The 27673-nt window shown below is 48.9% G+C and overlaps 3 protein-coding genes across 10 annotated transcripts in view; 1 reads left to right on the top strand and 2 right to left on the bottom strand.

The window, feature by feature from the left end:
* Positions 1-8750, bottom strand: part of TWF2 (twinfilin actin binding protein 2) — a 28834-nt gene extending 20084 nt beyond the window's left edge. For 2 of the 5 annotated variants that reach the window (XM_087744852.1, XM_087744856.1), the window contains exons 1-3: positions 8612-8750; positions 6795-6941; positions 6397-6499 (exon numbers count right to left, since the gene is read on the bottom strand). Coding sequence is in view for 2 of the 5 variants with exons in the window: in XM_087744854.1 (XP_087600980.1) it covers positions 4629-4653 (25 nt within the window). In the remaining 3 variants the exon portion in view is untranslated. Of the gene's footprint in view, positions 1-4628; positions 4794-6396; positions 6500-6794; positions 6942-8611 lie in introns of those variants that run through there. The other 3 variants (XM_087744854.1, XM_087744857.1, XM_087744853.1) reach the window with 2 other exon arrangements.
* Positions 4982-13487, top strand: PPM1M (protein phosphatase, Mg2+/Mn2+ dependent 1M). The gene is made up of 10 exons (XM_087744850.1): positions 4982-5202; positions 6418-6541; positions 7212-7466; positions 7991-8103; positions 8675-8759; positions 9089-9207; positions 9664-9727; positions 10677-10784; positions 11084-11232; positions 11499-13487. Exons 1-10 carry the CDS (start codon positions 4982-4984, stop codon positions 11641-11643), a joined length of 1383 nt encoding a protein of 460 aa, XP_087600976.1. The 3' UTR covers positions 11644-13487.
* WDR82 (WD repeat domain 82) overlaps positions 8790-27673 on the bottom strand; it is a 24641-nt gene continuing 5757 nt past the window's right edge. The window contains exons 2-10 of one of the 4 annotated variants that reach the window (XR_015701533.1): positions 27279-27376; positions 23949-24015; positions 23654-23753; positions 21409-21525; positions 19883-20038; positions 19690-19759; positions 17768-17910; positions 17136-17277; positions 13609-16176 (exon numbers count right to left, since the gene is read on the bottom strand). Coding sequence is in view for 1 of the 4 variants with exons in the window: in XM_087744858.1 (XP_087600984.1) it covers positions 17248-17277; positions 17768-17910; positions 19690-19759; positions 19883-20038; positions 21409-21525; positions 23654-23753; positions 23949-24015; positions 27279-27376 (781 nt within the window). In the remaining 3 variants the exon portion in view is untranslated. Of the gene's footprint in view, positions 8902-10421; positions 10577-13608; positions 16177-16923; positions 17278-17767; positions 17911-19689; positions 19760-19882; positions 20039-21408; positions 21526-23653; positions 23754-23948; positions 24016-27278; positions 27377-27673 lie in introns of those variants that run through there. The other 3 variants (XR_015701534.1, XR_015701535.1, XM_087744858.1) reach the window with 3 other exon arrangements.

Raw genomic sequence — 27673 nt, 5'->3', positions numbered from 1 at the left:
TGCTTCCCTTTCACTGTCCAGGGCACAGCATGCCTGGGATGCAACAGGGAAACTCAGCCAAAAATCCAGCCACAAACCTGGGCAAAACTTGTCCAAGCTCCAGGGATGCTTGGCCAGGCAGTAGTCGAGATGCTGATGGATGAAAGACGGTTACACCTGCACCATGTGCAGCTTTGCTGCACAGGCAGCTCTGCCTGACTCCTGCCAGGGCGACCAGGAAAGGGCACAACTGCAACAGGCACAAAATAGCTGTTGCTGCTGCTAAAATTCCTCCTTTTCAGTCTATCCCAGTGTAACTCCGTCACGCAGCGCCTGCTCAACCCACTCGCTGCAGAGCTCTTTTCTGCTGACGGACTTGGCTGGCCAGTTTAAGTGCTAAGAGGATTTTATTTCTCACCATGGAAAAAAAAAAAATTATGTCCTGGCAGGGAATCTTTTCTCGGGGAAAAAGCTACAGATGTCAGAAGAAAATAGAAAGAAGGGAGAGGGGGGGAAATCTGAGCAAGAGAGGACACAACCAAAGCTTTTCTCCCAATTTTCCATGGGCCTGGGCCGTATCCTGCAGGATTTCACATGTATGACTCCTGGTCCGTATTGCAAATCCCACCTGGAGACTTTCAGCCACCTGCTTCTCAACACCCAGTTTTCCACTTGCGTGCCTGGGACCCGTCTTTTCTCTGCTTTGGCACCCTGGATCAGAGTTAGTCAGCCCTTCCCTTGCTCCGGGGTAGGCAGCGCCCACCCTGCAGGCAGCATTGGTTGGATCCAGACAGTGACACAGCATCCCGGAGCCAAGCATGCACAGTCCTGCTTTGCCTGCAGAAGTTGCTGGTTGCTGTTCCTCTACTCTGCCCAGTAAAGCCACCACTGGGAGCACTGGTTTGGGCATCAGCAGGGGACAGGGACCCAGGAACAGATCCTGGCAGCGATCTCATTGCATTTAGAGCCTCTGGACACATGCTTTCCAAGGGATTTCCTCTACCCCATGACTTTAGACGCTTGACTTCAAGGGGTTTGACATCTCAGGGTATTTGTCTGGTCTTCCATCCACGTTGCCGCTCTCGTCATTCTGGCGTGCCACCAGCTAGGACGTGGGCCATCACCTCAAGTGAGGTGTCAACCTCTGAGTTGGGTGCTGGCCCCAGAAAAGAGCCCATAAGCAGGGACCAGCTCCTCAAAACCATCTTTGCAGCAGCCCAGTGCCCTCTGTCCCCCATGGACACCAGGGGCCACGGACCAGCGATCCCTTCTCCTCCTCCTCATCCTCCACTGATGGCACAGTGTGATGCATCCCCAGTGAGGGGGTTACCCCTGGCATCCCAGCCATGAAGCTGCCCCTGAATTCAGGTGGCCAGGCACCTTGGGAGCCAGCACTGCCTCCCAGCACAGCGGGAAGAGAGGGGCCAAGAAATGGTGGATGGGGAGAGAAGCTCCTTCTTTCTTCTCCGTCTTTCTTCTTGCTGAAGAGCCAGAAAGCTGTCTGCTTTCGAAGGAGACCTTTGCAGATCCAGCAGCAACCAGGTCCCCCCCACACTCCTTTTTTCCCACCTGACATCATTCCTGCCTGCACACATCATGGGTATGCTTCTCCTGAAGCAAATGGCCGTTCCTACCAGATGCTTTCCCAGTGCAAGATCCAGTCCTGGAGCAAAGCAGAGGCTCAGCCACGGACAGGAGCAAAGGTCCTTCCCTATCCCCATGTCTTGCCAACTCCCCCAGAAAGAGCCGGCACCAAATTATTTTTTTGTTTGAAGAAACAACATGCACTTGATTTCTTTACTTTCTAGATGAAAACGAAATCCCCTTTAAGAGACTTTTTCTCTTTACCCAGAGGTCACGAAAGAACACCCAGCGGCAACTGGGTGACCTCCCATCAGCATCAAAGCCTTGGTTCGGCATTGCCTTCCTAAGGCGCAGTGGCCATGCCTGGCTTTTAAACTCAAACAGTGAATGCTGTCCCCACCTAATGCCACTCAGAGCAGAACAAGGATTACAAAATTACTTGGCAAATCCTCCTAGTTAAAAAGCAGGTTTCCAGCCCCAAGAATCCCACAGCAACCCTTGATAGCTTCCAACCACCTCCCCAGCCCAGCAGTCTCCATGGCAGCCCAGTTTTCTTGCCAGCACCTTCAAGGGAGCTGCCACAGATACCTAATAAAAAATAATAATTAGCCTCTTGCCCTGATGAAACACCCTGAACCCACGGCTCTGCACCCCCGAGTGAGCACTGCCATTGCTCTCCCTGCCAGGAACCACCTGTTTCTCCCCAAAAGCCGGGATGACTCGGTAGCATCGTGGCGGGGGGCTGCTCCAGGGGCTCCCCCATCACCACATCACCCTGCTCTCATGCTGATCTACCGCAGCAGTGACCAAAATCTCTCACCGGCTTGCCCGCAACTTCCCCTAAGCCAGCCGGTGGGTCTGATCATAATTCCCCTGGGAGCAGATGCCTTCCTGCAAATAGGGAGAAATGGGCATGAAAAAACACAGTGATGCACACACACAAAAATAACAAGGCCCCAGAAACCAGGAAGATGTGGAAAATCCCTCCTCTTCCTCAGCAAACAACAGACCTCAGCATCCCAGCAGAGGGGATGAAGGTAGCAGCAGGATTGCTGCTCCTTATCCGATATCAAATCTGCTGTCTGCCAAGCAAAAGAATTAATTTGATCACCATGCCAGGGTGGGGAGGACTGAAATACCCCAAAACGCCCCCAGTGTGGTTCCCTTAAAGCCCAGAACACCCCAGTTCAGCATCGCAGGTGTTGGAGGGGCAGATTTGCATTCAGAGAGGAAGCAGCCGCTTCCTGGAAGAGGGACCGCGCAGCAGGGGACGGAGGAGCAGACCCAGAGGAGCCACCCAGAGATGTCCAAGATGCTGGGAGAGCAAGGCCACCCAAGGCAAGTTATTTTTCATAACCACGGGCAGGTTTTTACACCACCGCCGGCTTGGGGATCTGCTGCCTGGGCAGAGCCGTTGGGTCTATCCCCACCCTGCACTGGCTGCAGCTCCTCGGAGGAAGTCCGAGTCCCTTCCCCTTTCCAGCAGAGCGCTGCTGACGGAGCACGTTACGTCCTACGGGCAACGATAACTTGCGGCAACTCTCAGGGTTTGCCAAGCGGTGGGCAACCAAGGTCAGCGAAGGTCAGCACTCTTGGAGAGCAGCTCAACAGCTTTGCCAGGCCAGCGCATCCCCTCGGCAGCCACGGGGGTGCCAGGGAGGACGGCATCAGCAGCATAGAAGCAGACGGGCACAGCAGCAAGCAACAGGCAGCAACCTCTTGGGGCGCAGGCAGTGCAACAGGCCTTGCCTGCACCGAACCCCACGGGAGAGTTCTGCAGAGCAGGGCCGGCACATCGAGAGTTCAAGTGGGCACTGGGGTCCACCCCACTGATTTTTGTTTGTTTGTTTTTTTACAGTAGAGGGAACATTCAACTAGAGCCTGAACTTCAGTGTCTCAGCTTAAACTAGAAGCAACGAATCTGAACTCAAATGTTGTCTGCTACCAGCGCTCCCACGCAAAGCAGGGGAAACATCTAAGTACCATCACTAACCGCTTCTCAACTACAGCTCCTCCAGGAGCATCTAAAAGGGCAGGATGCTCTTGACCGTGCACTCAAGCAACAAAGATGCTCAGGCCACAACGGAACAGCAGCCACAAATTCAACACCCTTGTGCAAAGGTGCTGGCTGTGAGGAAGGGAGTTACGAGGCCAACGTCTCAGGTCCGCTCCTGGGGCATGCAGCGGCGCTGGATTCACACCCGGCTGGCACGGAGCAGGGCTTCAGGGGCACCTGCTCTCACATCCCTGCTTGCATATTGATTCGGTTACATAAATTATGCAGCGCCTCTACTCCTGATTAATACTGTTAATTGCGTTGGCCAGCAGGGAGCAGGACGGAAATACCGTGAGGACGCACAGTCGTGCACCAACGCACCCATAAATGCAAAACCTGTCGTCTCAGGGTGCTGGCCGCGTCCTGTAGGGAATGAGCGGAGAAAGCAGGGAGCTTCCCCCCCAGATACAAGAGCAATGGTCGGGCAGGAATTTATTCAGGCTCCCTGCAACCCCCCTGGGAAGAGGCGCAGCACTGGGGGCCGAGCATCACGGCAGGAGGAATGTGGCCGGGGCTGATGGGGGGCTGCGGCGAAGCAGATCTGCGTGGATTATGGTGCTGCCGCAGCAGAAGGCGTCTTTACGAGCGGTGTCACGGCAGTTTATTGAGCATCAGCCCAGACAAAGGATGCAGGAGAGCCCCTCACCGGCAGCATCCCCGGAGCCAGACCCCCTCCTTCACCTCCTAAGAGCCCCCAAATGCTCTGAGCCTGGCTCAGCGCACCCTCCCCCCGGCTGCTCGCAGGAAAACCTGCCAGCTGCTTCAAGAACCTTCATCTTATCGCCCTCATCATCGCTACCGCGACACCGACACCGCCCGGCAGCCTGCCGCGGCGGGGCCGGAGGATGCTCGGGGCGCGTCCCCGCTAGGTGCCTCCCGATGGGGGTGCGGAGGAGCAGCCCGGGGGGTGGGGGTCTGACCCCCGCCGAGCCCAGCACGGCAGCGGGGGCTGCGGGCACCCCGCGGGAAGGGGCGGGAGGGGACCAGCGGCTCGGCGGCCACCGCTTACCGTGGATGCCGGTCTGGTGAGTCATGGCTCCGCTCAGCCTCCCTTCCACTCCGCTCCGGCTCCGCCGCGTCCCGGGCAGGAAACGGCTCGGCAGGCAGCACCGCCCGCTTCCGGAGTCTGGAGCCCGCTGCCCGCACCGCCCCGGGGAGGAGCCGCCGCCACCAGCGGGAGGAGCCGCCACCGCCCCGGGGAGGAGCCGCCGGCACCGCCGGGAGGAGCCGCCACCGCCCCGGGGCGGAGCCGCCGCCACCGCCGGGAGGAGCCGCCGCCGGGAGGAGCCGCCGCCGGGGCCGCACTGCGGCGCCGCCTAGCGGCGTGTGGCGGCGCCGCGCGTGCCCGAGCCGGGCCCCGCCATGTCCGGCGAGTGGCTGAGGCGCTTGCGGCGGGGCGGCTCCGCGAAGCGGCCCGGCGGCACCCAGGGGCCTGGGCCGGGACCGCCGCCCACCGCCCTCCGCTACCGCCGGCCTAAGTTCCTGCGTGGCGGCGGCGGCGTCGAGGAGAGCCCGCGGAGCGGGCGGGCCGTGTGGGGCACCGGGCCCGAGCGGTCCCTGCCCTGGGGCACGGGCTACGCCGAGTGAGTGCGGGCCGGCGGCGGGGCCGCCCCGGGAAGGGGCTCCGGGGGACCCCCGGGGGGGGGGGGGCGGGGTTAGAGGGGCTCTCGCGGTGCTTGTAGGGTTTTGGAGGGGTAGCGCAGGTCTGGGGGGACTCCAGGGTCTGCCTGGGGTTAGGGGGCTCTTGGGGGGTGTAGGGGGTGCGTGGGGGTTTAGGGCACTCCTGGGTGCTTGCACCCCACTTTTTCCCCCGCGATACTGCTCTCCTCGGCCCGAGCACGGAGCGTCAGCCTTCCCCTGGAGAGGGACAGCTCGCAGGCAGAAATCGCCCCCCCCTGCCCGCATCTGCCTGCAAGGAGGGGAGCAGCTTCCTCCACGAGACACAGCAGCAGTGCGAGGTTCGATGTGGCGGCATGTTTTCCTCAGCCCTTCTCCCTGCCCGTCGGTGGCTGATGGCAGCGTGGGACACACCTGCCCACCTCCCTGCCTGCATTTAGCTGCCTGCACCCTGCCAGCCACAGAGCAGGTCACCATTGCTTGTGACGAGTGGCAGGGGCAGCCCTGAGAGCAGCATCAGGTCAGCTCATCCATCCCCTAATGCAACCATGTTTACACTGTAACTTTACTGCTGGGATGGCACCCATCCCCTGCTCTGCACCCTGGTTGTCTCTTCCATGGGGCTGTTGTGTTGGGCAGTGATGGGCAGAAAACCCTCCCTTGCAGGGGGAAGGGATGGGGGAGCAGGGAGGATGTTTGGGGCAGGGGGTGGTTTTGCGGGCTACTGGCACTGGGCATCCATCCCCTTGCTCGTAGCAAAGCGCCTTAAAAGCAAAGGCGGGGAGACCAGAATTTCAGAAATTTCTGAGCTGTGCAAAGAGAGCAAACTTCCATCCAGGGACAAACATTAGCAGGGCTGGAAGGAAAAACAGTGATGGTTTTGCAATTCACTGTGTCACCAAGGAAGTAGCACAGCGTCGGCTGCCTGAGGCCAGGGTGCTCTGAAACCACTCGTCCCCGTGTCCCTGGCCAAGCTTTTCCCGCTGCACATAAAGGACTTGTTATTTAGGTCCCCAGCAAAGAGATCCTCGAGTTTGAAAAGGGAGCAGGGAGCATGGGGCTGGAAGGATGGGGCAAGGTGCAGCCATTTGCCGTGGCTGCCAAGCACCCAGCACAGCTGGCTGGGAGCAGGCGAGGTGTAGCGCGTCCGCGCACCTTACCTGGAGCATTTGCACCCACAGGGTTATCAATGCTGAGAAGTCAGAATTCAACGAGGACCAGGCGGCCTGCTGTCAGATCTCCATCCGGAGGAGAGAGCCGGGCCTGGAGGAGGATGAGGAATGGCTGATCCTGTGCTCCACGCAGGTATAGCCCACGGGCAGGCTGTGCTCTCCCTGCTGCCAGCCCTGGTCTGCACCCATGGGCCCAGGTACAGGGAATACAGGGTTACCCCATCATGCCCACATGCTGAAACTCTTCCTTGGACACGTTTAGGGACCCATGTACCCTATGTCTGGCCAGCAGATGCTCAGCTCTGCCCGTATGTCCCGTTTCGACTTCTGTGGCCCCTGCCTTGCAGCATCTGAGGTCGTCCAAGCCTTTTACTTGGTGCCCTCACCTTTCCTTTACTGTCCTCACTCCGCTTTCAAGGGCCGGTGTGTGTTGTCATCACTCGAGGACAGCAGCGTGAACCAGACACACAGGATGCCCTCACCTGGGAGCGGCTCTGCCTCGCCTGTTGTAAAATGGAGTAGCTCCATCTGCCCTAAAACACAGAGGAATAGCGCATGAGGGTGGGTGGCTGCAAATCCAGCTGCTCAGAGCTCAGATGACGGGTCTGGCAGAGCAGCACATGGGCATCACATGAGTTTGAGCTGTGCAGGGGATTAACTGGCAGCAGGGAAGGGTAGCTGGAGTGGAAGAGCCAGGCAACGTCCTGGCTGTGAGCCTGCCATCTGTACAACCTCTCTCCAGCCCCTGTCTTCCCCCTTTCTGAAGCTCCCCTTCGTTGTCTTGTCCCTTTTCCCCACTGCAGTTTCTGACTGGTTACTACTGGGCACTGTTTGACGGCCACGGTGGCCCAGAAGCCGCCATCATCGCCTCCAACTATTTGCACTACTGCATCAAGCAGAAGCTGGAGGAGGTTGTGGGAGGCATCACAGAGGCCCGTCCCCCCATGCATCTGAGCGGACGCTGCGTTTGTGACAGCGACCCCCAGTTCGTGGAGGAGAAGCACATCCACGCCGAAGACCTGGTGGTGGGAGCCCTGGAGAATGCCTTCCAGGAATGCGTGAGTATGCCATGCAGGGCACTGGTCCTGCTGACCCAAGCAGTCAGTCTGTCTCTCCCTGCTTCCTGGGGTGGGCAAGGTCTGCAGTTCTGCAGCTCATCGAGCAGGCAGGAACACTCGGCCATACCTTTAAGCACGCTGAGATCACATCGCACTGGGTCAGCTCCCCCAGATCTGCCTCAGATCTGTTGCACGTCAGCAGTGCTGACCCAGAGCAAAGCTACAGCATCTCTGCTAAACTGCAGCCAGGGGATACGTTTCTTTAGGGCCAGATGGTGGCTATTGTTAGGCTCATACAGCACGTACAGGTTTGAGATCTCCCCATCACACTCCTAAAGCGATCCTTAGTCCAGTAGCAACAGCTTTGTTGGCTGTACTGAAGCAACATTGTCTTTTGCCTTGCTGGTTTCCCGTGGCCCATCTGCAATTGGTTTTGGCTCTGGATTTCTGCTGGGAGGCACGAGGCAGCTGCAGAAAGCAGCAGCCTAGCTCACATCACTCTCCAGACTTTTTTAAACCAACAGGATGAAGTCATCGGCCAGGAGATGGAAGCTACGAACCAGACGGGAGGCTGCACTGCTCTGGCTGCCCTTTATTTCCAGGGAAAGCTGTATGTGGCTAATGCTGGGGACAGCAGGTGAGCCACAATAAAAGGGGGAAGTTGCTGGGGGATGAGAGTTGGGAGATAAGCAAGGTTTCCAGCATCTTATTTAACCCTATGGAAGGTAAATGTGCAGCCCAGCCATTTCCTTCCTGCCTGCCACAGGACCTGTTGGATGGAGAGATGCTCTCATGCCTCCTGGAAGGGTCTGGGGATTTCAAGGGACTAACGCTGCCCAGCCACGGGGCAGTATTGCGATGGTAGTGCAGCAGTAGGCTCAGCCTGGAAGGTGTTTAGAAGTGGAAGGTGATTTCCAAGCATCCTAAAGAGCTTCCTCATCTGGCCTTGGCCCACTGTTCCCCTAGCAGTGAGCTCTACATTGTCAAACCAGGCAGGCTCAGTTCTCTGCTGCAATGGTGCAGTTGCAGCAGTTATTTACAATACACCAGCATTTTTAAAACATTCCTGGGTGCAGAGCTATTCTCTGGCATTGCTCTGCTGCTGGTTACCCCCGATCCCACACCTGGCTGACGCTGGGGCTAACCTTGGTAAGAGGAGGGCTGCAGTGACAGACACAGCTCAGCTCTTTGCCTCTTCCCCCTCATAGGGCGATTCTTGTTCTGAAGGACAACGTCGTGGCCATGAGCTGCGAGTTCACACCCGAGACAGAGAGGCAGCGAATCCAGCACTTGGTGAGTGACTCCTTCCGTGCATCAGACAATCCAGCTGCGAGCATCCCACTGGGTCAGAGAGGGCTTGCGGCAAAGAGGACCACCAGCTTTCCTCAAAGGCCACTGTGTGGCCAGAATGTCATCTGGCACTAGCCAGGGAGGGCTGGGGGCAAGATTCAACGAACAGCCTTTAGTATGGGAGATGCTCACATCCTCCTTGGGATGTGCTTTCCCAATTCTGTTCTCCATTCTGCTGCTAGGAGTGCCAGTCCTGAGGCAGCAGCAGTTTTGGTGCCCTAATCTGCTGAAGCAGAACCTGTCCATCCTCACACCTTTGTTCCCTCCTCCAGGCTTTTCTTTTCCCCAAGCTCCTGGACGGTGAGTTCACACGCTTTGAGTTTCCACGGAGGTTGAAGGGAGATGACGTGGGCCAGAAAGTCCTGTATCGGGATTACTTCATGGAGGGCTGGTGAGTCCTTTCTGCCTGAGGATAAGGGTGAAGCACAGGGCAGCTTTACCTGCTCGTAGCAATGGGGAGGTGAAGGGAGAAGGGGCATGCCCCACTGGTGAGAGCAGTGGGCTTGATGGTGCAAAGCAGATCAAGTGAAGGATGCTGTGAGCAGCCTCCCCCTTGACTGAAGGACTGGGGCCCTGGCAGGGCAGTTAGGGAACAGCTGAAGTGGTCCTTCTGGGCTCCTGTGAGGTGGGGCTGGTGCAGGTACAAGCTGGGGAGGAAGGGGAGAGGGAAAAACACCTGGGCATTCAGCAAGGGGTCATATTCACTGCATCTGCTTCAGCAAGTCACTTTTTCCCTGCCTCAGTCAGCTGCCTGTGCGTGGGGGCACCACAAGGGTCAAAATGCTCTGGCTGGGTTGTACCTTCAAGTCAGACAAATGCCAAATCAACGGTGAATTCTCTGTTCTAGGGGATACAAGACAGTAGAGAAAGCTGACCTCAAGTATCCTCTTGTCCATGGTCACGGAAAGCAGGTAGCTTAATGCTTTACACATTGGGAAGGCAGAGGCAAGTCTGCTGGGGGTCCTCAGCGTCCCTGTCACTCACAGTCATGCTCCAGGGCACTACAACAGACTGGGGCTGCAGAGCACCCAGTGCTCTGGGGCTCTCCAGCATGGCACAGTCCCACAGCCCCGACAGAGCAGCTCCCTTCGCTAGCACCATGCTGCCTGGTTAGTGTAAACCAGAGCCCTGTGGAGCAGAGGGGTGGCACCCTCCTCCAGGGTACCTGCTAGTGGAGCAGACAGCAGCCCTGAGCCAGCCTGCCCTTTCCTCATCTCCCTTTGCACACAGGAACTCATTTCACATGAGAATTTATTTCATCAGACCCCACTTTGGACTGTCTCCTCCAGCTCTAACTAGTGCCTTTCCCACAAACCCTCTTCCTCAAGGAGAGGCTGAAGAAAGGAGCCTGGCGAGGGAAAGAGGAGACAGGGCAAAGCAATGACTGCACACATCCAGTGTCTGCCTGCTGGGGTCGAGCAGAAAGCCCCATCACCTCCCCCGGCACTACAACCCACATGCCACCCCCTTTGCAAGGAGTCAGTGCAGAACCTCCTTTGCCAGGAGAAAAGACTCCTTCCCCTGCAAACTACCCCAGTTTTCTTCCTTGCCACCCCAGATCAAGAACAGATGCCACCATAGGCTTCCTGAGGTCTGTAGCATTACCCAGAGTACATGTACTAAGTCCAGAGCACACCACAGGCCACCAGGAGCCATCCACGGTCAGGCTGTCTCCATGCTCCATCAGGTCGTCGCTTCTGATCACTCCTCCATCTCTGAAGTCTCCAGGGGCTGTTCTGGGTGATGCTTGGAGAAGGGTCCTAAAGACAACACATAGATCAGTCAGGACAAGCCACACGTTAGCCTTTAAAGGTGCCACATTCTTATGTTTCAATACTGTTTTGCTTTGTTTGGAGCCAGGCTCGCTTGCTGGGAACTCTGGCTGTGTCTCGAGGTCTGGGGGATCATCAACTCAAAGTTATCGACACCAACATTGAAGTCAAACCTTTCCTCTCCTGCATTCCCAAGGTCAGTTGCAGCACATGGGAATTGCAAGATGGAATTAAACAGGCTGCTCCTCCTCTATAGCACCCACCTTTTACAGACCTGGCAGGTCTTAGCCGTGTCCTTTTTCCATCCCCCATCGCTCTGCATGCTGCCCAGAGAATCCCCAGGACAGAATAATTTAGAAGCGTAGCAGCAAGGGGATGTAAAAGATTGAAAGCAACCTGGTCCCACTTTAAGTCATCTCTCAGGGGAAGAGTCATCTCCCTGACCCCTCCGGTACATTGCAGGAATTGTCACTGATGTACTCCTGTGCTTTCCAGGTGAAGGTATTTGACTTTGCTCTGCATGACATTAAGGAAGACGATGTGCTCATCATGGCAACTGATGGCCTTTGGGACGTTCTGTGCAACAAAGAGGTGGCCCATATGGTCAGGAGCTTCCTTGCAGAAAACAGGACAGATCCTCACAGGTAATATCAGCCTTGCCACCGTTGTCCCTTCCAGAGAACCTGGTCAGACCAAAAGCAGGCTGAGATCACTCTGCTTCTCGGTCAGCTCTGGCATGACCAAGCTCTCTTTCCTGTGACTCTGGAAACTGCCTCCGAGTCTTTCCCCATCCTAAAGAAACAATTATAAAGCTGATGCCTACTATTTGACAACGCAAAACCATATCTCAATGTTGTTCTTAAGGGACAGTGCCACATTAAACCAAACCTCGCATTTTCTCCACCCACAGATTCTCAGAACTGGCCAAGTGCTTGGTATGCAGAGCAAGGGGAAAGAAGAGAGGCCACCAGTGGCTGCTGGATGACAGCCACGAGGCATCCTATGATGACATCTCTGTATTTGTCATCCCACTGCACAACAGGGATGAGGACTGACTGTTAGCATGACATGCAGGATCTCTGCGTCCCCCTATTATGGTGCTGTTCAGCATCAGCCCGAGACTGAGGGATTTCTGCTGCGCACGTACACTCTCTTCCAGCAAAACCATCTGCAGTGGAACCTGAAAATGCACAGCCAGCACTTATGCAGAAGATCAACAAGAACATTAACTCCTTAAGAACATGCAAGAGAGGAACAGCGGGCAACAAATCATTCCCCTTACTCCTTTCTCTTTGTTGGGCCAAGGACAAATTGCAAAGAGGACCACGCAAGCTGAAGGGTACTGTTTCTAAGATCTTTGCAGTACAGCGAGACTCAAATCCACGTTGCCAGTGACCCCTCTCCCTTTTTAATATTGAAGAATGAGGATCAATTGAGATCCAACCAATCTCAAGAGCTGGATTTTAATCAGACTTGAACTAAGCTGTGTAAAACTGGATGCACAAGCTGAAGTGTCCTTCGTATCCATTTGCTGTAACGCGAGATGTACTGAAAACCCAGGAGCTGCTGCTAAGACAGCATTAGGCACGGCCATGCCTGCCTAACGCAAACGCTGAAGCAGTAGCCCAGACCGCTTGAGAAAGTTGCCATTTGTAGGCAGCACCACCTCAAAACAGACGGTGTTAGCAGATGAAGCTACACATTGCTGCACAGGAGCCTCCTGTGTGAAGATACGTGCCTTACTGTTATTTAAGAGCATTTAAGTATATTAGCATGTAATGCAACATACAGATTTCTGACAAATCTTAGTCCACAACACTTGCTAATACTTCTTCTATTCATTCAGGTTATTTCTGACAGCAAAGCTGGTTTTGTAGCAGTAGCACTGATGAGAACTGAAGTGTTTACATCAGCTGACTTAGTAGAAGAGCTCAAAGTAAAATAAAACCGGTTTGTTCAAATTTGTCTGCGGTGCTGAATCACGAGCGCTTGCGCTCATTACAACAGGAACAGCAGCGCAGAAGACGTGCCAAATGGAGTTGTGCCCTAAGCTCCGAGGATCTGCTTCTCAACCAGTTCATTATCCAGGCAAATTCAGGTCTGGACAAGCTTCCCATCTCCCCGAGTCCCCACTTTTGTTTTCATTACTCCTTACACGAGTTGCAAGATTCCCCAGTGAAGCAGACAAACCTCAGTGCATGTTTGAAGTTCCACGACGATTAAAGTCCAAATAAAAATACTTTTTTTTTTTTCCCCCCATGTATCTTACTGCAGTTTTATTCCTGTCAGAGGTTTTACACAGACCCGAGATGGAGAAAGACAGCCTTAGAAAAATGCAGGGGTTTTTGCTTCAGATTTGTCTTCACCAAAAAACAGTTTGTCACTAGAAGTATTCCCTAAGCAGTATACCCCAAGGGTTAGGTGTCAAAAGATGATTTCCTGCAGTGGGAGGCCTGGACGCAGGAATGAGGCAGCCCTCTCAGCTATCTGCTCATGGTTTAAGCAAGGGATAGAACAAAAAATGTTTCTCTCCAACTTTGCTTTTCCCCCCATCCTCTTGAGTTTAACCTGAAAATGATGCACATGGGGTTTTACCCACGTTAACCTGATGCTAGTTGCCATTCCCCCCTACAGCAGCTGTAACACTATATATACATTGACTGTAGTGATCCAAGTCTCCTGTCACTCCAAAGCAAGAAGCTATTTCCCCACCTTCCTGCTGAGAAAGGGCTCAGCTCTCCCATCCAGACCACAGGCTTCTGTGAACACCCCTCTACCCTACCTCAACAAGTAGCTGTTGCAAGTCCACTTCCTTATCCTGATATATTCCTAGGCAAGAAAAGCCCTTTAAAATGGGCAATTTATGTAGGGATACCTTCAGAGCATCAGTTTCCACTACAGAGCTTCTGACTTTCCAAACCGAAGGGGCTTCTTAAAAAAAATGGATGATTTTCCCACTCCTTTCCAAGAAAACAGCAAGTCATATCACACTGGACAAATGCAGAATTTACAGCACTCTGTGATCTCTCTACAAAATATTTATTGGTAACAGCCACAACATTGAATTCTCCACATACGTAGTATTCTGTGACAAAGCATCATTTGACTTTATGTATTTACACTCATCTGGCAGATACCACCTAGGAGTCAAGCTCCCCATACCAGCTCACGACCGAAGAGACCAGTTTCTGAAAGGCTTGCCAGGATCCTAGCCCCTGACCCAAAACCAAGGTGAAGTCTAAAGTGCAAATATAGTCAAGAGGCATTGGAAAATATACACTGCTGCTTCCAAATCTGTTCACTCGATTGCTCCTGTATCCCCCAGAGTAGGGGCTGGGACATTAACCAAGGGCCTGGGAGCATAAAAAAAAATAGAAGTCTCTCAAAGACTTAACTTGGAGAAGAGAATTACACCCGAGATCTCCTACAGCCCAAGCAGATGTGCTCAGCCACCACCACTGCTTATTTAGATGTGGGCTGTTGAGTCTCACTTCCCCCTTGTTTTGAAGAAAGGTCTTTACTTCATCCCAAAGAATATAGCGGGGGGGGGGGGGAGGGAATTCATCTTTTAAATGTCAAATTTGGCAGGGGAATGCTCTTCCCTGCTTGGCTTTACGTAAGGTTGGACACTCTGTTAGAGCTGAGAGCACTGTTTTTAATGAGGTCCGTTTCTGATTAGCTGGCTGCCCTGAACAGCACAGGAATGGCAGTACTGATACTTTTAGAGAAGCACATGGAAGCTAAAAGCTTTATTCACCTTTCCTGTCTGATCTTCTAGACACACGTGATACTCAAGTTCCGTGACAACGCTTGACACATTTCCCTCTTTTAAAGGCAGATGGAAAACAGTCAGTGCTACATCAACCAAGAAAGATGTCTGCCTGTGTGGGTGGCGATCGGCTTTGGGAAGGCATTCAGCTTTAATTCTGAACTGAGCATTAGTGCTGTGTTATGCACAAACCTGTAAATTTAATCTTCGCTCCAGAAAGCCACTGATGTTCTTAGTGTATGTGTCCTTCTAGATCAGTCCTTTGGTCCTCTTTTTCTCAAACATTTCATGCTGCAACGCACAATGTTTTACAACACTGCAAGTGGAAGAGAGCTGAACAACAGTCTTCAGACAAGCGCTCAAACCACATTAGCAAAGAGTATTTTTACAGTAGAAGACTTCCAAATGCTTCCCTGTGAAAAGTAACAAGAAAAATGGCTGGAGGATATCTGTTCACTTCTTCAGGCAACAGAGTTGGTAAAACCCTGAAAGACAATTTGCTACTGAATGCTGAAGTTTAACTGTTAAAACGCACTACAAACCCCTGATACCTGTATGTTACAAACCACTGCAAAATAGAGCTGCTTACAGAAACACCAACAATGGTAAAATAGCACCAAGCAGCCTGAAACGCAACAATACTGAGTTGAAGAGGTGGCTGTGAAAACCTCGTCAACTGTGAGGACAGAGATAACTGTCTCCCTTCGCGCTGGGCATTTATAGGTGACAGCGGGACAGTACACGCAGGGAAGAGGAATGCTGGTGTAGTAGTATGAATCTCTCATCTGCATCTCCAACAGCAGATCTGTTGGGCAAGATCAAAAGCATCAGTCTGCTGTTCCCTTCCCTCGTCCAGTCTGGAGGATGGCAAACTCGCATCACAGCCCCATGCTGTTAGAAATGGCTCTCAACTAGTGCGGTGGCATCAGCAGAGGCAAGCCGCGGAGCCTAAGGGAAGCTTCGTCCACAGCATCGATCCAAACATCACGTTTATCCGACTGCCTCATGCACGGCAGTCCTCCTGCCGACTCCCACAGGCAAACACTGCAGCTCAGCATGCGCTGCTACTTTAAAGGAACCAGCAGTCGAGAAATGCTCATTCCCCATCCCCAGCTCTTAGCACAGCACATTTCCACTGACAAGGGCTGTAAGAAAAGAAAAAGGCAAGGGAAAGCAAAACGGAAGAAGCTGCTCTACAAGCTGATTTACTTTTCCAGGGAGACATGCTCTGAATTATATACAGGGCCCCACAGCTGAGACGAACTTTGCTGTAACAGGGGAACATCCAGACAACTGACCTAAGGTAAAATGCTGGAGCATTGTTCTCCAGTATGGACTGGCACTTGAGAGCAGAGAGAACATGCCTGTAACTGTGCTTGTCACCTTACCAGAAGTTTACATTTAGGAGCGGGGAAGCACACGTGACTGGGTGAGGGAAAGAATGGACTTTCCAAGCCATGACCCAGCACATAAAGCCTAGTGCGTTTGGAAAGGCAAGAATACAATGAACACATTTATGCCAAGCCTGTCCTGACCTGCTGGTGGATGCATTTGATCAATGCAGCATTTCAGGAAAAAGAAACTGGAACGAGGCTTGCAGACCAGCTGGCCAGCCTTTCTGTGCCGTTTGCCCACAAGCCCCTCTGGAGCAGGAGAGCATGTCCCTCCCATCTCTTTGCAGGGGTGTCCCTTGGCGCAGGGCCACAGCAAAGCAGAGCCAGCACAGTCACACGTGAGATTTTTAAAATTCAATTCTGAAGACACCATCTGACAAAGGAAGCGTTGCTCTTTCGGGGCTATCGCTGAAAACCTGCAGGGCCTGTAACAAAATGCATGATGAACTAACTGCACGTCTGTTTTATCAACAAAGGGATACAGGTCTAAGCCTGGTGTGGGGAGGATTTAATGGAGCTTATTTACAAATCAGGAGGGGGAAAACTGCATTGGTGAAGGTAAACAGCCTAGACACCCCACAATACTGGCCCACGTCATATTCTTTAATATCTAAAAGTAAAAAAATATGGCCCATTCCCACTTCCCTCCCCCCACGATATTTACAAGTAAGATCAGCCAAGATGATACATAAGGAAGATACACAGGCAGACTGTGCTTTCGGTCTCAGTTTGGTTTCTCCATCTTCCTGCTGACAGACTCCTTTATTGCTTGGGACACTGCCCGGACCTCATCAGTACTGTCTGCGCCCTCTAGGATGCTGGCACAGCAAACAGCAGGGAGGCTTCGGCAAGCTCTGGCAGTGGACAAAACCTGTACGGTTTGTTGCACACTAAATTGCCAAAAAAAGGATGACAGGACGTATAATGTACATTTACAGTCACCCACTCTTTCGGCACGTGTTCCACTGCAAGAGAATCCAGCATCTGCTGTTTAAGTTAAAAACTGTCAGTGTTCACATTTGGCACAGCAGTAACTTTGCATCTGTGGACTGCAGTGAAACCAGAGAGATCCCAGATGTGAAAAACATGCACTTATGGGAAGGAACTGCACGTTCCACCTTGGAACATCAATAGCCTTGTGCACTCACAGAAGGAAAACACACAATTACAGCTTAAAAAATGCCACAAACATTTTGTAAATAAACCAGACTTCATTGCTCTTAGAAATAATACTGTGTCAGTTCCAACTTCAGCTGAAGCCTGCTGGGCAGAGACTGGAACGTAAGAACGTGTAGCATGCCGCTTCTGAACATGCTAGGAGGCCGAGTGGAAGAGTCCTCACAAAGGAATGCAGCAAATAAAGGTAAGACATATGGAAACATACGCAGGAACAGGAACACAGTCTAGGAGACCTAGGCAATTCCAATACTATGCTTGCAATGACATGCTGCTGTTAGCAGTATGGAAGTCATCTGACAGCAGCTGCAGCGTAGGAATTAGTCATCAATAGTTGGCAACCAGAAGGCCTACAAAAGAGGAAAGAACATCTTTTACAGAGCAGAACGCAAATCCCTCCTACACCACACTACAGGAACTGATCACTGCTACCTTCCATAAGCACACAGGCAGACTACTGAAGAGGCAGCAACACCCCCCAGCAGTTTAAGGTTACAATCCTTGCTTATACTCGTTTGGTTTGCATTGCACATTCTCCAGAGCAAGCCAGTCTTACACAAACTGAAAATACCAGCCACGTACAGTGACCTAAAGAATTCATACTTCTGTTTGCACATTCACTCACCACTCTGCTTTCATGTGTGTGTTCAAATACTGGCTTTGCCAGGTGTGCTGCCCCACATATCCACCTGCCAGGTAAGGCACAATCAAGGTGCAACAAGACAGGGGCCTGGCTCTCCCCAAAGCGACACCCATCAGTGGCACTGAGCCTTCTCAGATTCGTTTCTAAAAGGGTCAGCACCTCATTGAGCTAGGAGGAACTTAAAACACTTTCCTTACCATATTGGAACATGCGCTAGCAAAAGTCATGAATTTTGGATTGAACTGCAGACAGGTTATAGGACCTGTGTGTTTCCCATCCAGCACAGCCACCTTCATCCCACTTTCCCCATTCCAAACATGAATCTTCCCATCCTCTGAACCTGCAGGCAGGAGTGGAAAACAAGATATGCAAGATACATTGGAGACGCCAGCAGAGAAAATTTAAGTACATAACCTTTTCTGTCAGAGAACTGTAGGAACGAGTATGCCTCGTCTCCATAGCTTAACCTTTAAAATTCCCGAAGTATCACCAGGGCATTTACAAAACATAACTACAGTTTACACACCTGTATCCAAACAGCAGGTTTGTATCTTTGCACTGCAGAGACTCAACTACGCAACACAGTGCAACATTATTCTGGCAAAGAGGTTAACAACTACGGTCACCCAGCAGAAAAGAAGAGCTGACACTATCTAACTAAGAAGGGAAGACCCTTGCCAACTTGCACCAATGTGCAAGAGGCCAAAAGCTGGGTGTAAGAGTCACTGTTCACGCAAGTTCTCAGTTCAGACACAGAAGGAGATAAATATTTCACTTGGTAGGCACAGAATCAAATCAAAGGCTTTACCACTGACGGTAACCAGATTTCATCGCACTATGCCAAATATCAGAAGCTTCACTGAAGATGTCAACTCTCCACATTGCTAGAACGGGAGAAGGTCTTTCACTTTAAAATGGCATTTTGCAAACTCTGAGGCTCGGCACTTAACACTTTTATAATTCAGTTCTGCTTTAGTCTCATTTTAGATAGGATTCCTAATAAAAATGCAATGAATTGTCTTCTGCTTCTGTGTTTATATGTATAGCCTTTCAGGGAGGAAAAATTAAGAAGCACAAGTTACAACTTAACCATGTGTGAAAACTGAACAGAAGTAAGTGTTTTGGAACTTCTGCCACTATAGTTTTCATTTGGAAGGGCAGAACAGGAAGGTAAATATGCACAATAAAGTGCTCTCCAGAGGCAGACTAAACAAAGAACCTCCCCCTCCCACCTTCTCTGCAACCAGGAAGTTCTCAGCCAGAACAAAAAAAAGTTTTGCCAAGACCATCACTCATTCAGGAAAAATGAGGATCAGGATACCAATTACCACAAAGTTAAACACATAAATAAGAACAAAAAGAAAGTGCTAGGACAGGGCAGCACCACACAAATGCGTCTGACTTGCGTTCATGGGTCCTGTTGGGCAGCAGAGTGTAGCAGAGTGACTGAAGCGCTTACCTTGAGGGTCCCAGCCTGCAGCACCAGGCTTTACAAGACCTGCAACTGCTTTTTGCCGCCCACTTCACTCAAGAGGCCCGCCTGCAGGGGCTGAGGAAGGGGGCCTGGGCCACAGGAATCATGCTGGGAGCCATCAGGCTGATGCCTATTGCTTCTATCAAGGGTTAAGCACAGCTTGTAAATCCCCATGTTTGTGGAACAAGAGCCACATGAGCAGCTGCCCCAGCATGTCACCAGTGCAGGAATGTCCCCGGGGGGTGTACAAACGCACCAGGCTACGAGACCAATCGCCTGAGCACAGACAGGTGCCTTGTTCATCAGGTAATGGAGGGCAGGCCACAACATACAGCCCTGCAACACTTTCAGAGGCAGCACATGTGTGCATCCTAGCCACAGGGTGAAGACCATTGACATAAATTATGTGACAGAACTCCACACATTACAATAGAAAAATAAAAGTCTTCTTGCAGGTTCGTTTACACTTCAGTCTAGAAAACACTGAGTAAACTAACAAAACAGAAAACTGTCAATGCAAAGAAAGCTTACAGCTGCATTGTATTATTTAAATACATTCTGCTTCCCAACACAGACACAACTTTAGTCCTACACAACACACTTGCTTTCAGAGCACTGAAATTCTTCCAAAAAGGATTATCTTACCTATCATGATGAACTGAGAGTCTGGTGTGAACGACGCCTCCAGCGTGACAGCCTTACTATTGTTATAACCCTATGGCACAAAACAGGAGAATACGTAGTAGAGAGTGTGTCCACAGTAATCTCGCAACCAAAGGGCACCTGCTCCCAAACCTAAGGCCAAGTTTCAAGCAAGTAACACAGGCAACGTACTCACCCCAAACGTATGCAGGACAGCTCCTTTAAAGGCATCAATCAGTCGAATGAACCCTCCATTAGTTGATATAAGGATGAGTTTGCCATCATTACTGAACTTCAGGCCTGTCCACTCACATGTTCGATCATACTGCATTTTAAAAGTAGCAAATGGCCCCTTCAAAGAAAAAAATGGGAAATATGATGTAGACTCTGTATGCATTGCTGCTAACAAGGGTCTGCTTTTAACCTTAGCTCAGGAAAAAGTTTAAGATTTTTCAAAAGGAAATCTTTAGTCCTAAGATACCAAAGAAAAGCATCATGGCAAAAACATGTCACTGCATGTGTAAGTTTCAAAGAAGTATGAATCCACAGTTTCCATAGCAAAAGAGAGCCACAGTAGGGTGTTTCAATACCCAATAGTCCCCCACTCTACCACATTCAACTGCAGATTTAAGGTAGGATGAAGTTTTCAAATGAGGCTGCTAATGGAAGTTAGAGAAAGGCTTGAGCCACTGTTATTTTCATCGGACTTCTTGAAAACCATGGAACTAACTATGCTCAGAGCTTAGCCAGTTCAGCTGTCTACCCAATTACAGTTTCCTTTGAAATTTCCATCCTTTCTGACAATCCTGGCTCCATCTTTGCCAGCGTTCTTCCAGAATAAGCAGCAAGGAAAAAAAATCCAAAACACTAAAACCCAATGTCCTGGTTTCAGCTGAGATAGAGTTAATTTTCTTCTTGGTAGCAGGTATGGGGCTATGTTTTGTGTTTAGGATGAGAACAATGCCGATGATACACTGATGTTTTGGTTCTTGCTAAGTAGTGCTAAGTAGTTGCTAAGTGGCACTCACACTGGTCAAGGACTTTTCAGCTTCCCATGCTCTGCCAGGTGCACAAGAAGATGGGAAGGGGCACAGCCAGGAGAGCTGACCCAGACTGGCCAAGGGGCTATTCCAGACCACATGACGTTCATGCTCAGTGGGGGGGGGGAATGATCACTGCTTGAAGGACGTGCTGGGCATCAGTCGGCAGGTGGTGTGCAATTGTACAATGTATCGCTTGCTTTGTATTACTATTGTACTATTATTACTTGTTTTTATTATTATTATTACTATTACTACTGTTCTATTTTTATTTTACTTTAGTTATTAAACTGTTCTTATCTCAACCCACGAGTTTTCCCCTTTTGCCCTTCCGATTCTCTCCCCCATCCCACCAGTGGGGGAGTGAGCGAGCAGCTGCGCGGTGCTTAGTTGCTAGCTGGGGTTAAACCATGACACCCAACAAAAAGAAAAAGCCTAAAGAGGAGTTTGGAACAGGTTGAAGAGTTAGTGGAAGTAAACTTTAACATTGGTTCAAGAGCGGATTTCAGGATTTGGTGACAGCACGTATCCCCGTGAGATGTGTACTTACCAAAAACACTCTAGGTGCAAAGTAGGCACCCCAGATAGTAAGCTGGAGTAAATAAATCCAGTCTCTGAGCACTGAGTTTAGACTACTTCTTGCAAGCTTAAAAGTGTAAGAAGTGAAGTTAGGGTAGCTCACCTTGTCAAAAGAACGGAGATCGTAAAGCTTCACCATTTCAGAATTGACTCCAGCCGCAAAAATCAACCCTTCTGGGTCAAAAGAACACACAGGCTTCCCCTGGAGATGCATTAAACCCTAGAAAATGGAAGAACTCCAAATTATTTTGCGAAACCAATGCTCACATTTCTACGATCACCCTTTGAGCCCACTGTGAGTAGGACAGCAGCCTATGGGTGGAACAACTGAATTTCAATTGTAAATATTGAGGTTTTACAAAGGTTCAGAACTTAGCTTCTCAAATGCAACTCTGACTACTTCATGTCACCATACGGAGCTTCCAGTTTGCTGCAGTGACAAAGTTTACATCAGAACAAATCAAGATCTCATTTGAGCTGTCATCCACTCAAAAAGTACCCAGAGGAGGGAAGATGATGTGGCTGTATCAATAACCATACCAGACAGTGCCAGAAACACTGCTGCTAGGACTGACAGCAATGCTCTACCAATTGGGGGGGGGGGGGGGAAGAGTATTTTGAAAGCAAGTAGAAACAGCTCCAGTGAACACTACTGCTGAACCTTCCATGCCTGTTTAATGAAAACTCATACCTCCTGGAAGCCAACAGACCTTACATACTAAAACTGACAGATTACTATCAGTGCTTGTTTTTAATGTTAACTTTTCTTTAGTTCATATAGTAGAAAAGACTTGATAAAATTTGGTAAAAGCCAATAAGATACATAATTTTCTGTATCCTGACTGGCAGGTCTGTGCCTGTTAGCCCAATGTCTTTATGTAACTGTATGCACATAAGTAAGAACACATCTTTGCTTAAATCAACAGTACATTGAAGAAGTTTCTGTATTTCTGAAATACCATTCTTCTCTAGAGAAGTCTAGAGACTTTACTACTTCTCTCTTCGTTTCAATCTAGGTCAGTTTTCCCTGTGATCTCTGAAGGCTAGGCAGTAAGCTAGCCAATACTACGGGCCCTCGCAAGTGGGACACCTCTGGTTTCCCGGTAATATTTCTAGGCACTAGGGCTGCCATCTCATGGGCAAATTGAAAATTACAAGTAACACTTCCTCAACCTGTTTCCCAAACTTTGCCGGATGCAGCTTCCAGTTACAAGTCCTAGTTTTACCATTCTTACAACTTCAGGCATTAGCATAAACCACAGAACTGCTACTGATTTTACAACCCTTTCTCATCTGTGGCAACTCGGAGACTGAGATTTGTCCCAAGGGAAATTTACACACTGGCATTAAAGGCATACTCACAAAGAAAGGCAAAATTAAGACTTCTTGTCAGAAAAAGCTTGGGTTTAAGACTGATAAAACCATTTTGGAAGAAATGTAACCTTTTCTTCCTTTTGCATGTACGGTTACATCATTTAGAATAAGTAAATAGCCCTCCCTCATAAGCAAAATGGTCCCAGTGAGATGGGAAAATATGAGAGCACAACACTACATGTCCAGATACAGGGACAAAACAGCTCACCACCAATAAACGGTGTAGATTCTACTCCTAGTCTTTCATTCCTGCCCCTGCTGCTGCCAGCTCTGGTACTTTTCTCAGCCCACACAAGCCTGCTTCCACCAAAAAAAGTACAGTAAACTATTCCAGCAAAATAAATACATAAAAACAAATAGGGTTTTGCCTTGCTAGAAAGTTAAATCTGCTCACGAACAGGTCTGATGAACAACAAAAGTGATGGAAGGAGGGGGTAGACCATATGGCTGCTGTGTTACTTTAGATAATCAGTTTCTTAAATTTATCATTAAATTTATCTTAAATTTCATCAAATTTAATTGCATCAAGGCATCAATTTTAAACACAAACACACTATAAACAACTCAGATAAAACGCACCTCCCAATGCCCCTTCTGCTGCCGTTCCCAACCCAGGAGAGATGCCGGCTAAGAGAGAACACTCTCTGCATGGGGTAGCAGCCTGATGAACAAGCTGATGACACCCAGCTCTTCTCTTGTTTCATCAGCTGTGGGTGTTATTTCTTGCTCTTCCCAGCACCTCTCCAGCAGAGACATAGGTGAAAGCGAGTGGTGTTACACAATGCGACATACATATTTCACAGAGATTTGTGATCAAGGCTCCTTCAGCATTCCAGGAAGGTGTCAACACTAAATCAGCAGCATACATTTCTGGCAGTATTTTTGTTTTATAACAAGCATGCATCCATTTTTCATCCTTCTAACTGAAAATGAAAAACTTCTAACACACTATACACAGGAATTTGATATCTTACCTGGCAATTTGGAGAGCGGAGATCCCAAAGTCGAATGGTTTTATCCAGGGATCCAGAAATAAAAGTATCATCCACTGGAGACATTGAAAGAGCAACCACTCTGCAACACAGAAGGCCACATGCATCAGACACACACAAAAGAAGCGTGTCCTACCCCAGCAGTTGTGTACAAGCTCATAATTGCCATGAACAGTTCTACAAAGTGAAAACCAGAGTGAATTGAGTATAACATAACTCAAGCTCATTACAATCATTATTTCAATTTCTCCTGTACTGTCCCCAAGCCACATCTTACCTTTTTGTATGCCCCGGGAAATACCGAATGTATTTGTTGTCATGCAGGGAGAGGTATCGGATTGTATCTGAAACCATAAACAAACCATAAGCTTTATTATGCCATAAACCCAACGTTATCTAAAAGTGGTCACACAGTAAACTTGCTCCCCAGAGCAACAGCAATCTTGCCACAGTGAGTAAGTCTGGTCATTTGATTTCAACTCAGACTTTGAAACACAATCAAGTTAGAAACAGACATAAAGCAACTTGGTTTCCAAGGCAGAACTGGAAATCAAGCACCAGGAAAGGTACTTCCCACAGTCTGAAGTCATATTACATCTTAAAGGCAAACTGTCATGTGATATATGCAAGTTAATTTCAAAGTTGCTAAAATTTAAGTACCAGTAGGTTTTATTCCATCCTTCTCACAAAATTGACAGTATCAAATCTACAAAGTTGATACTACCACTTTTTTTTTTTTTGCTATACAGCATGAATCTTGCTGTCTTACCTATGCACACATCCAGCATATAAGTCTCAAACTAAACAGTAAGCATAGGAAATGTGTGAATTCTAGCATTTAGCCATAGAGGAGATAAAAATATGAACTCCAAAGCCAGGACAAGACCAGTAAAAGTAGCAAATGTCTCATCTCTTTTTTTTTAACCTGACAATCAACAGCTTCACACAGTCTCTGCACTTTGAGCAGTTAGGCTTTCAGAAGAGGACAGAGTAGCAATCTAAAGCTTGGTCCACTTACAGCAATCTGAAAAATATATTGAATAAATCAGAGCAGCACCACAACATTTCTCAAGTGGTAATTTTATTCTGAGTATAGATGATCATACCAAGAGTAGCTCAGAATTTTGGCAGATGCTTTTAAGACTTTCTCCCAAGATTAAAAGACATCTTTGTAAGAGGAAACAATTATTAAAGCACAGAAGCCACTATTGCTGGATGGAAGAGACTGGCATTATGCACCTGCACCATACAGTGCCAAGAGACTCCGTACTCCTGGAACAACAAGTCCTGCTGAGGCTCCAAAGATAAACTGAGGGAAAAGGACATTTTTACTTTTGACTCAGAAGAACAAGAGCCAACAGGATGCAATATGCACAGAGCATTTTAACACTCGTAAGGGCTACTCTGTTCAGAGCTTTTTTGAAAGGCTCATTCAGCAAAATTTAGTTTCTGTGAAAAAATGATCAAGTTTCCATTTTTGCCTGAGGTTTCACATCAAACTGAGATCAGAGTTCTAGACCACCCTCCAGTATTTGACAAGAAAACTAAAGCTGACTGATCCAGCTGGAAACACGATGCTGGTGACACACCATTCTGAAAGGCTCTAAGCGACCTGAAGTGACTATCGAAAACATAAATCCCCAACACCAGTGTCACATCCCATCACAGCTAGAACCGCTATGCTTCAAGCATGTTGTTAAGACACACCTCTAGTTTTTCCTGCAAGAACTGTCATTACCTGATTTCCAAAGTATCCATGCAAAATTTCATCTTCCTTTGCTAAAGAGGAAGTACTGGGAAACTATGATCCTTTGTGATCCTTTTTGTTGGCAGCGCTCTGTCCCAGGCAAGGCAGTGGCCTGTACAGTTATCTCCTGTACCGGGTGGTATCATAGACCCTCAAACTGTACAAACTACTACCTCAGCCTGGAATCAGGCAAGAGGAACGAGGTTCAAAGGTCTTGAGGAAATCTTCAGAAGTAAGTGGATCGGTAGCAACTCCAACACACAAAATGCTTGGGAGCAAGCGCCAGCCCTCCTGTAACACATTCCTGTGGTACTTTTCCCTCCCAATAACTGCATTAACAGGTTAAATACAATGCACCTTTAGCTGCATGCATTAGGGACTACAGAGTATGTGGACCCCTACAGAACACATTGCTGGTTTTATTAGGCTTACGGTTCATAACAGCAACAAATACTTTCACATTCTATCTTTTTCTTTTCTTCTTATTAAGTATTTATCATAAGGCTACCCTGCAGGATGAAGACTAAGTTTTGGTTTCTCAAAGGCTTACCAGTGCTTATAAAGAAAAACTCACAACTCAAAATGGCATTAAAAATGGCTAATTAAATTGTTACTTGTTAATTAATTGTAAATTAAAGAACAGCCAAGTCAGAAATGTGACATAACAAAGTAATAACTTAATTAAAAAAAAAGTAGGCTGCGAAACAGACTAAAAAGGCAAGCGCTTCCTATCACACTTTTAAGCCTTTTACACCATTAAATCCAATTCTGTTGGAAACTTCCTTGTTTCTTTAGTTTCAGGCCCAGCTTGTTCTAGTTTAAGCTGGCTTCCTAAATCTTAACTTCCATCTGCTTTAAATTCATACTCTCTTAAATTCCTTAAGTAACCTAGCACACACCGCAAGGCACCAGTATCTCTACTGTCAAGCTCCATCTCTGCAAAGGAAAAACCAAAACAAAACCACTATTCCAGAAATTATTATGAGTTTACAAATACAATGTCAAAACCCATTTATAAAGTGTTGTGCTAGGAGTCTCGTTCACTGAAAAACTCTCAGACACTGCCTACAACAAACAAAATTGAGACAAAATTTGAAATTAACACTAGCTGTTTCCAACCTTAGGAAGCATTGCCTGATAGAAGAATTACTGTACCTATCTGTGCCAGTTCTTAAATTTGAGTTTTAAATTAAACTCAAATACATTAATAGAGAGCCTGTCACGAAGCTCTAGAAGCCGATTTACAGAGTGTAGCTATCGCAGATACTGACTGTGGAGAAATGGCATGAAAATGGGGTTTTGTCTATTACATGGGAAAAACAGATGAACAGAAGCAAAGCTAGTCTCAGAAGAGCTCTGTGACCTTCTCCAGGCTTGGCTGGTGATCTGCTGAGTTATCTGAACTTCCTGCCCTCCCTGCTGCGTATGGAGAATGAAAAAAAACATTCCCTTCCTTTGCAGTTGACTTGTGCGTGTATCAGACAGAGCTACAGCATTTAGCCACGTGCTCCTTCTACCTCATTTCACACATAAGAAATTAAGACACAGAGGCTGATGGCACTGGTATCAAACAACAAAGTGAACAGCAGAATCAAAAACCGAACTTTTATCACACTAACAATGTTTACTCCCTTAGTTATTGCAGCAACAAACAAAACTCATGTCAGCATGCTCGAGGGAATATCACCGAGCTGTGCTTTAGAGTTGAACATTAATTCCTCTGTCTCTGAGCATTTTTTCAGCCCGTTTACTAGAGCAACTTTTCAGTGATTTTTTCCCAGCTCTTTACAGCTATTTATCCAGGCATGCAGTTTTAAGTGTAAGGAGATTAAATGCGCTCAACTCCAGTGGATCACTTACCATCTATTTTGTTGGAGCTGTACACAACAGTGTTGGCAGCATGTGTGTATCTGATGAGGTCCACTCCATACTTCTTACTGTACAGTGTTCTCTTCGGTCTGTCAGAAGGAAGCAGAAATAATTTCACTCACTGCAACAAAAAGCTCAAACAGAAACTCACCACATTAACAAGGCCTGTTTTCATTGAGATGTTACAAGATTGTTTCAAGTAGTCAGATGTTTTTATACAAAGAAAGAAAAGCATTTGTATTTGACTTTCAAAGGGGCACCTTGGTGCTTTCTCCAAGACCATCCCTAGGCTTGAAGAGTTCCCTGTAACACCTGCAAAATGCACTTATTTGTCTCCTCCAAAAATTCTTCTTCCCATGACGTCTACTGTAAAAAGAACACAAGGA

This window comes from Nipponia nippon, unplaced genomic scaffold (assembly GCF_047370975.1).
Source record: "Nipponia nippon isolate SJK-2023a ecotype South Korea unplaced genomic scaffold, ASM4737097v1 scaffold_9, whole genome shotgun sequence".
NCBI lineage: Eukaryota > Metazoa > Chordata > Aves > Pelecaniformes > Threskiornithidae > Nipponia > Nipponia nippon.
The sequence above is the reverse complement of the archived record's forward strand: the minus strand, read 5'-3'. Positions and strand labels throughout refer to the sequence as shown.

Bases quoted from the DNA above. Each gene is read 5' to 3' on its own strand.
- PPM1M (XM_087744850.1), top strand. From the start codon at position 4,982: ATGTCCGGCGAGTGGCTGAGGCGCTTGCGGCGGGGCGGCTCCGCGAAG. The intron at 7,467-7,990 runs GTGAGTATGCCA...TTAAACCAACAG, and splicing joins AGAATGCCTTCCAGGAATGC to GATGAAGTCATCGGCCAGGA. The intron at 8,760-9,088 runs GTGAGTGACTCC...TCCCTCCTCCAG, and splicing joins GGCAGCGAATCCAGCACTTG to GCTTTTCTTTTCCCCAAGCT.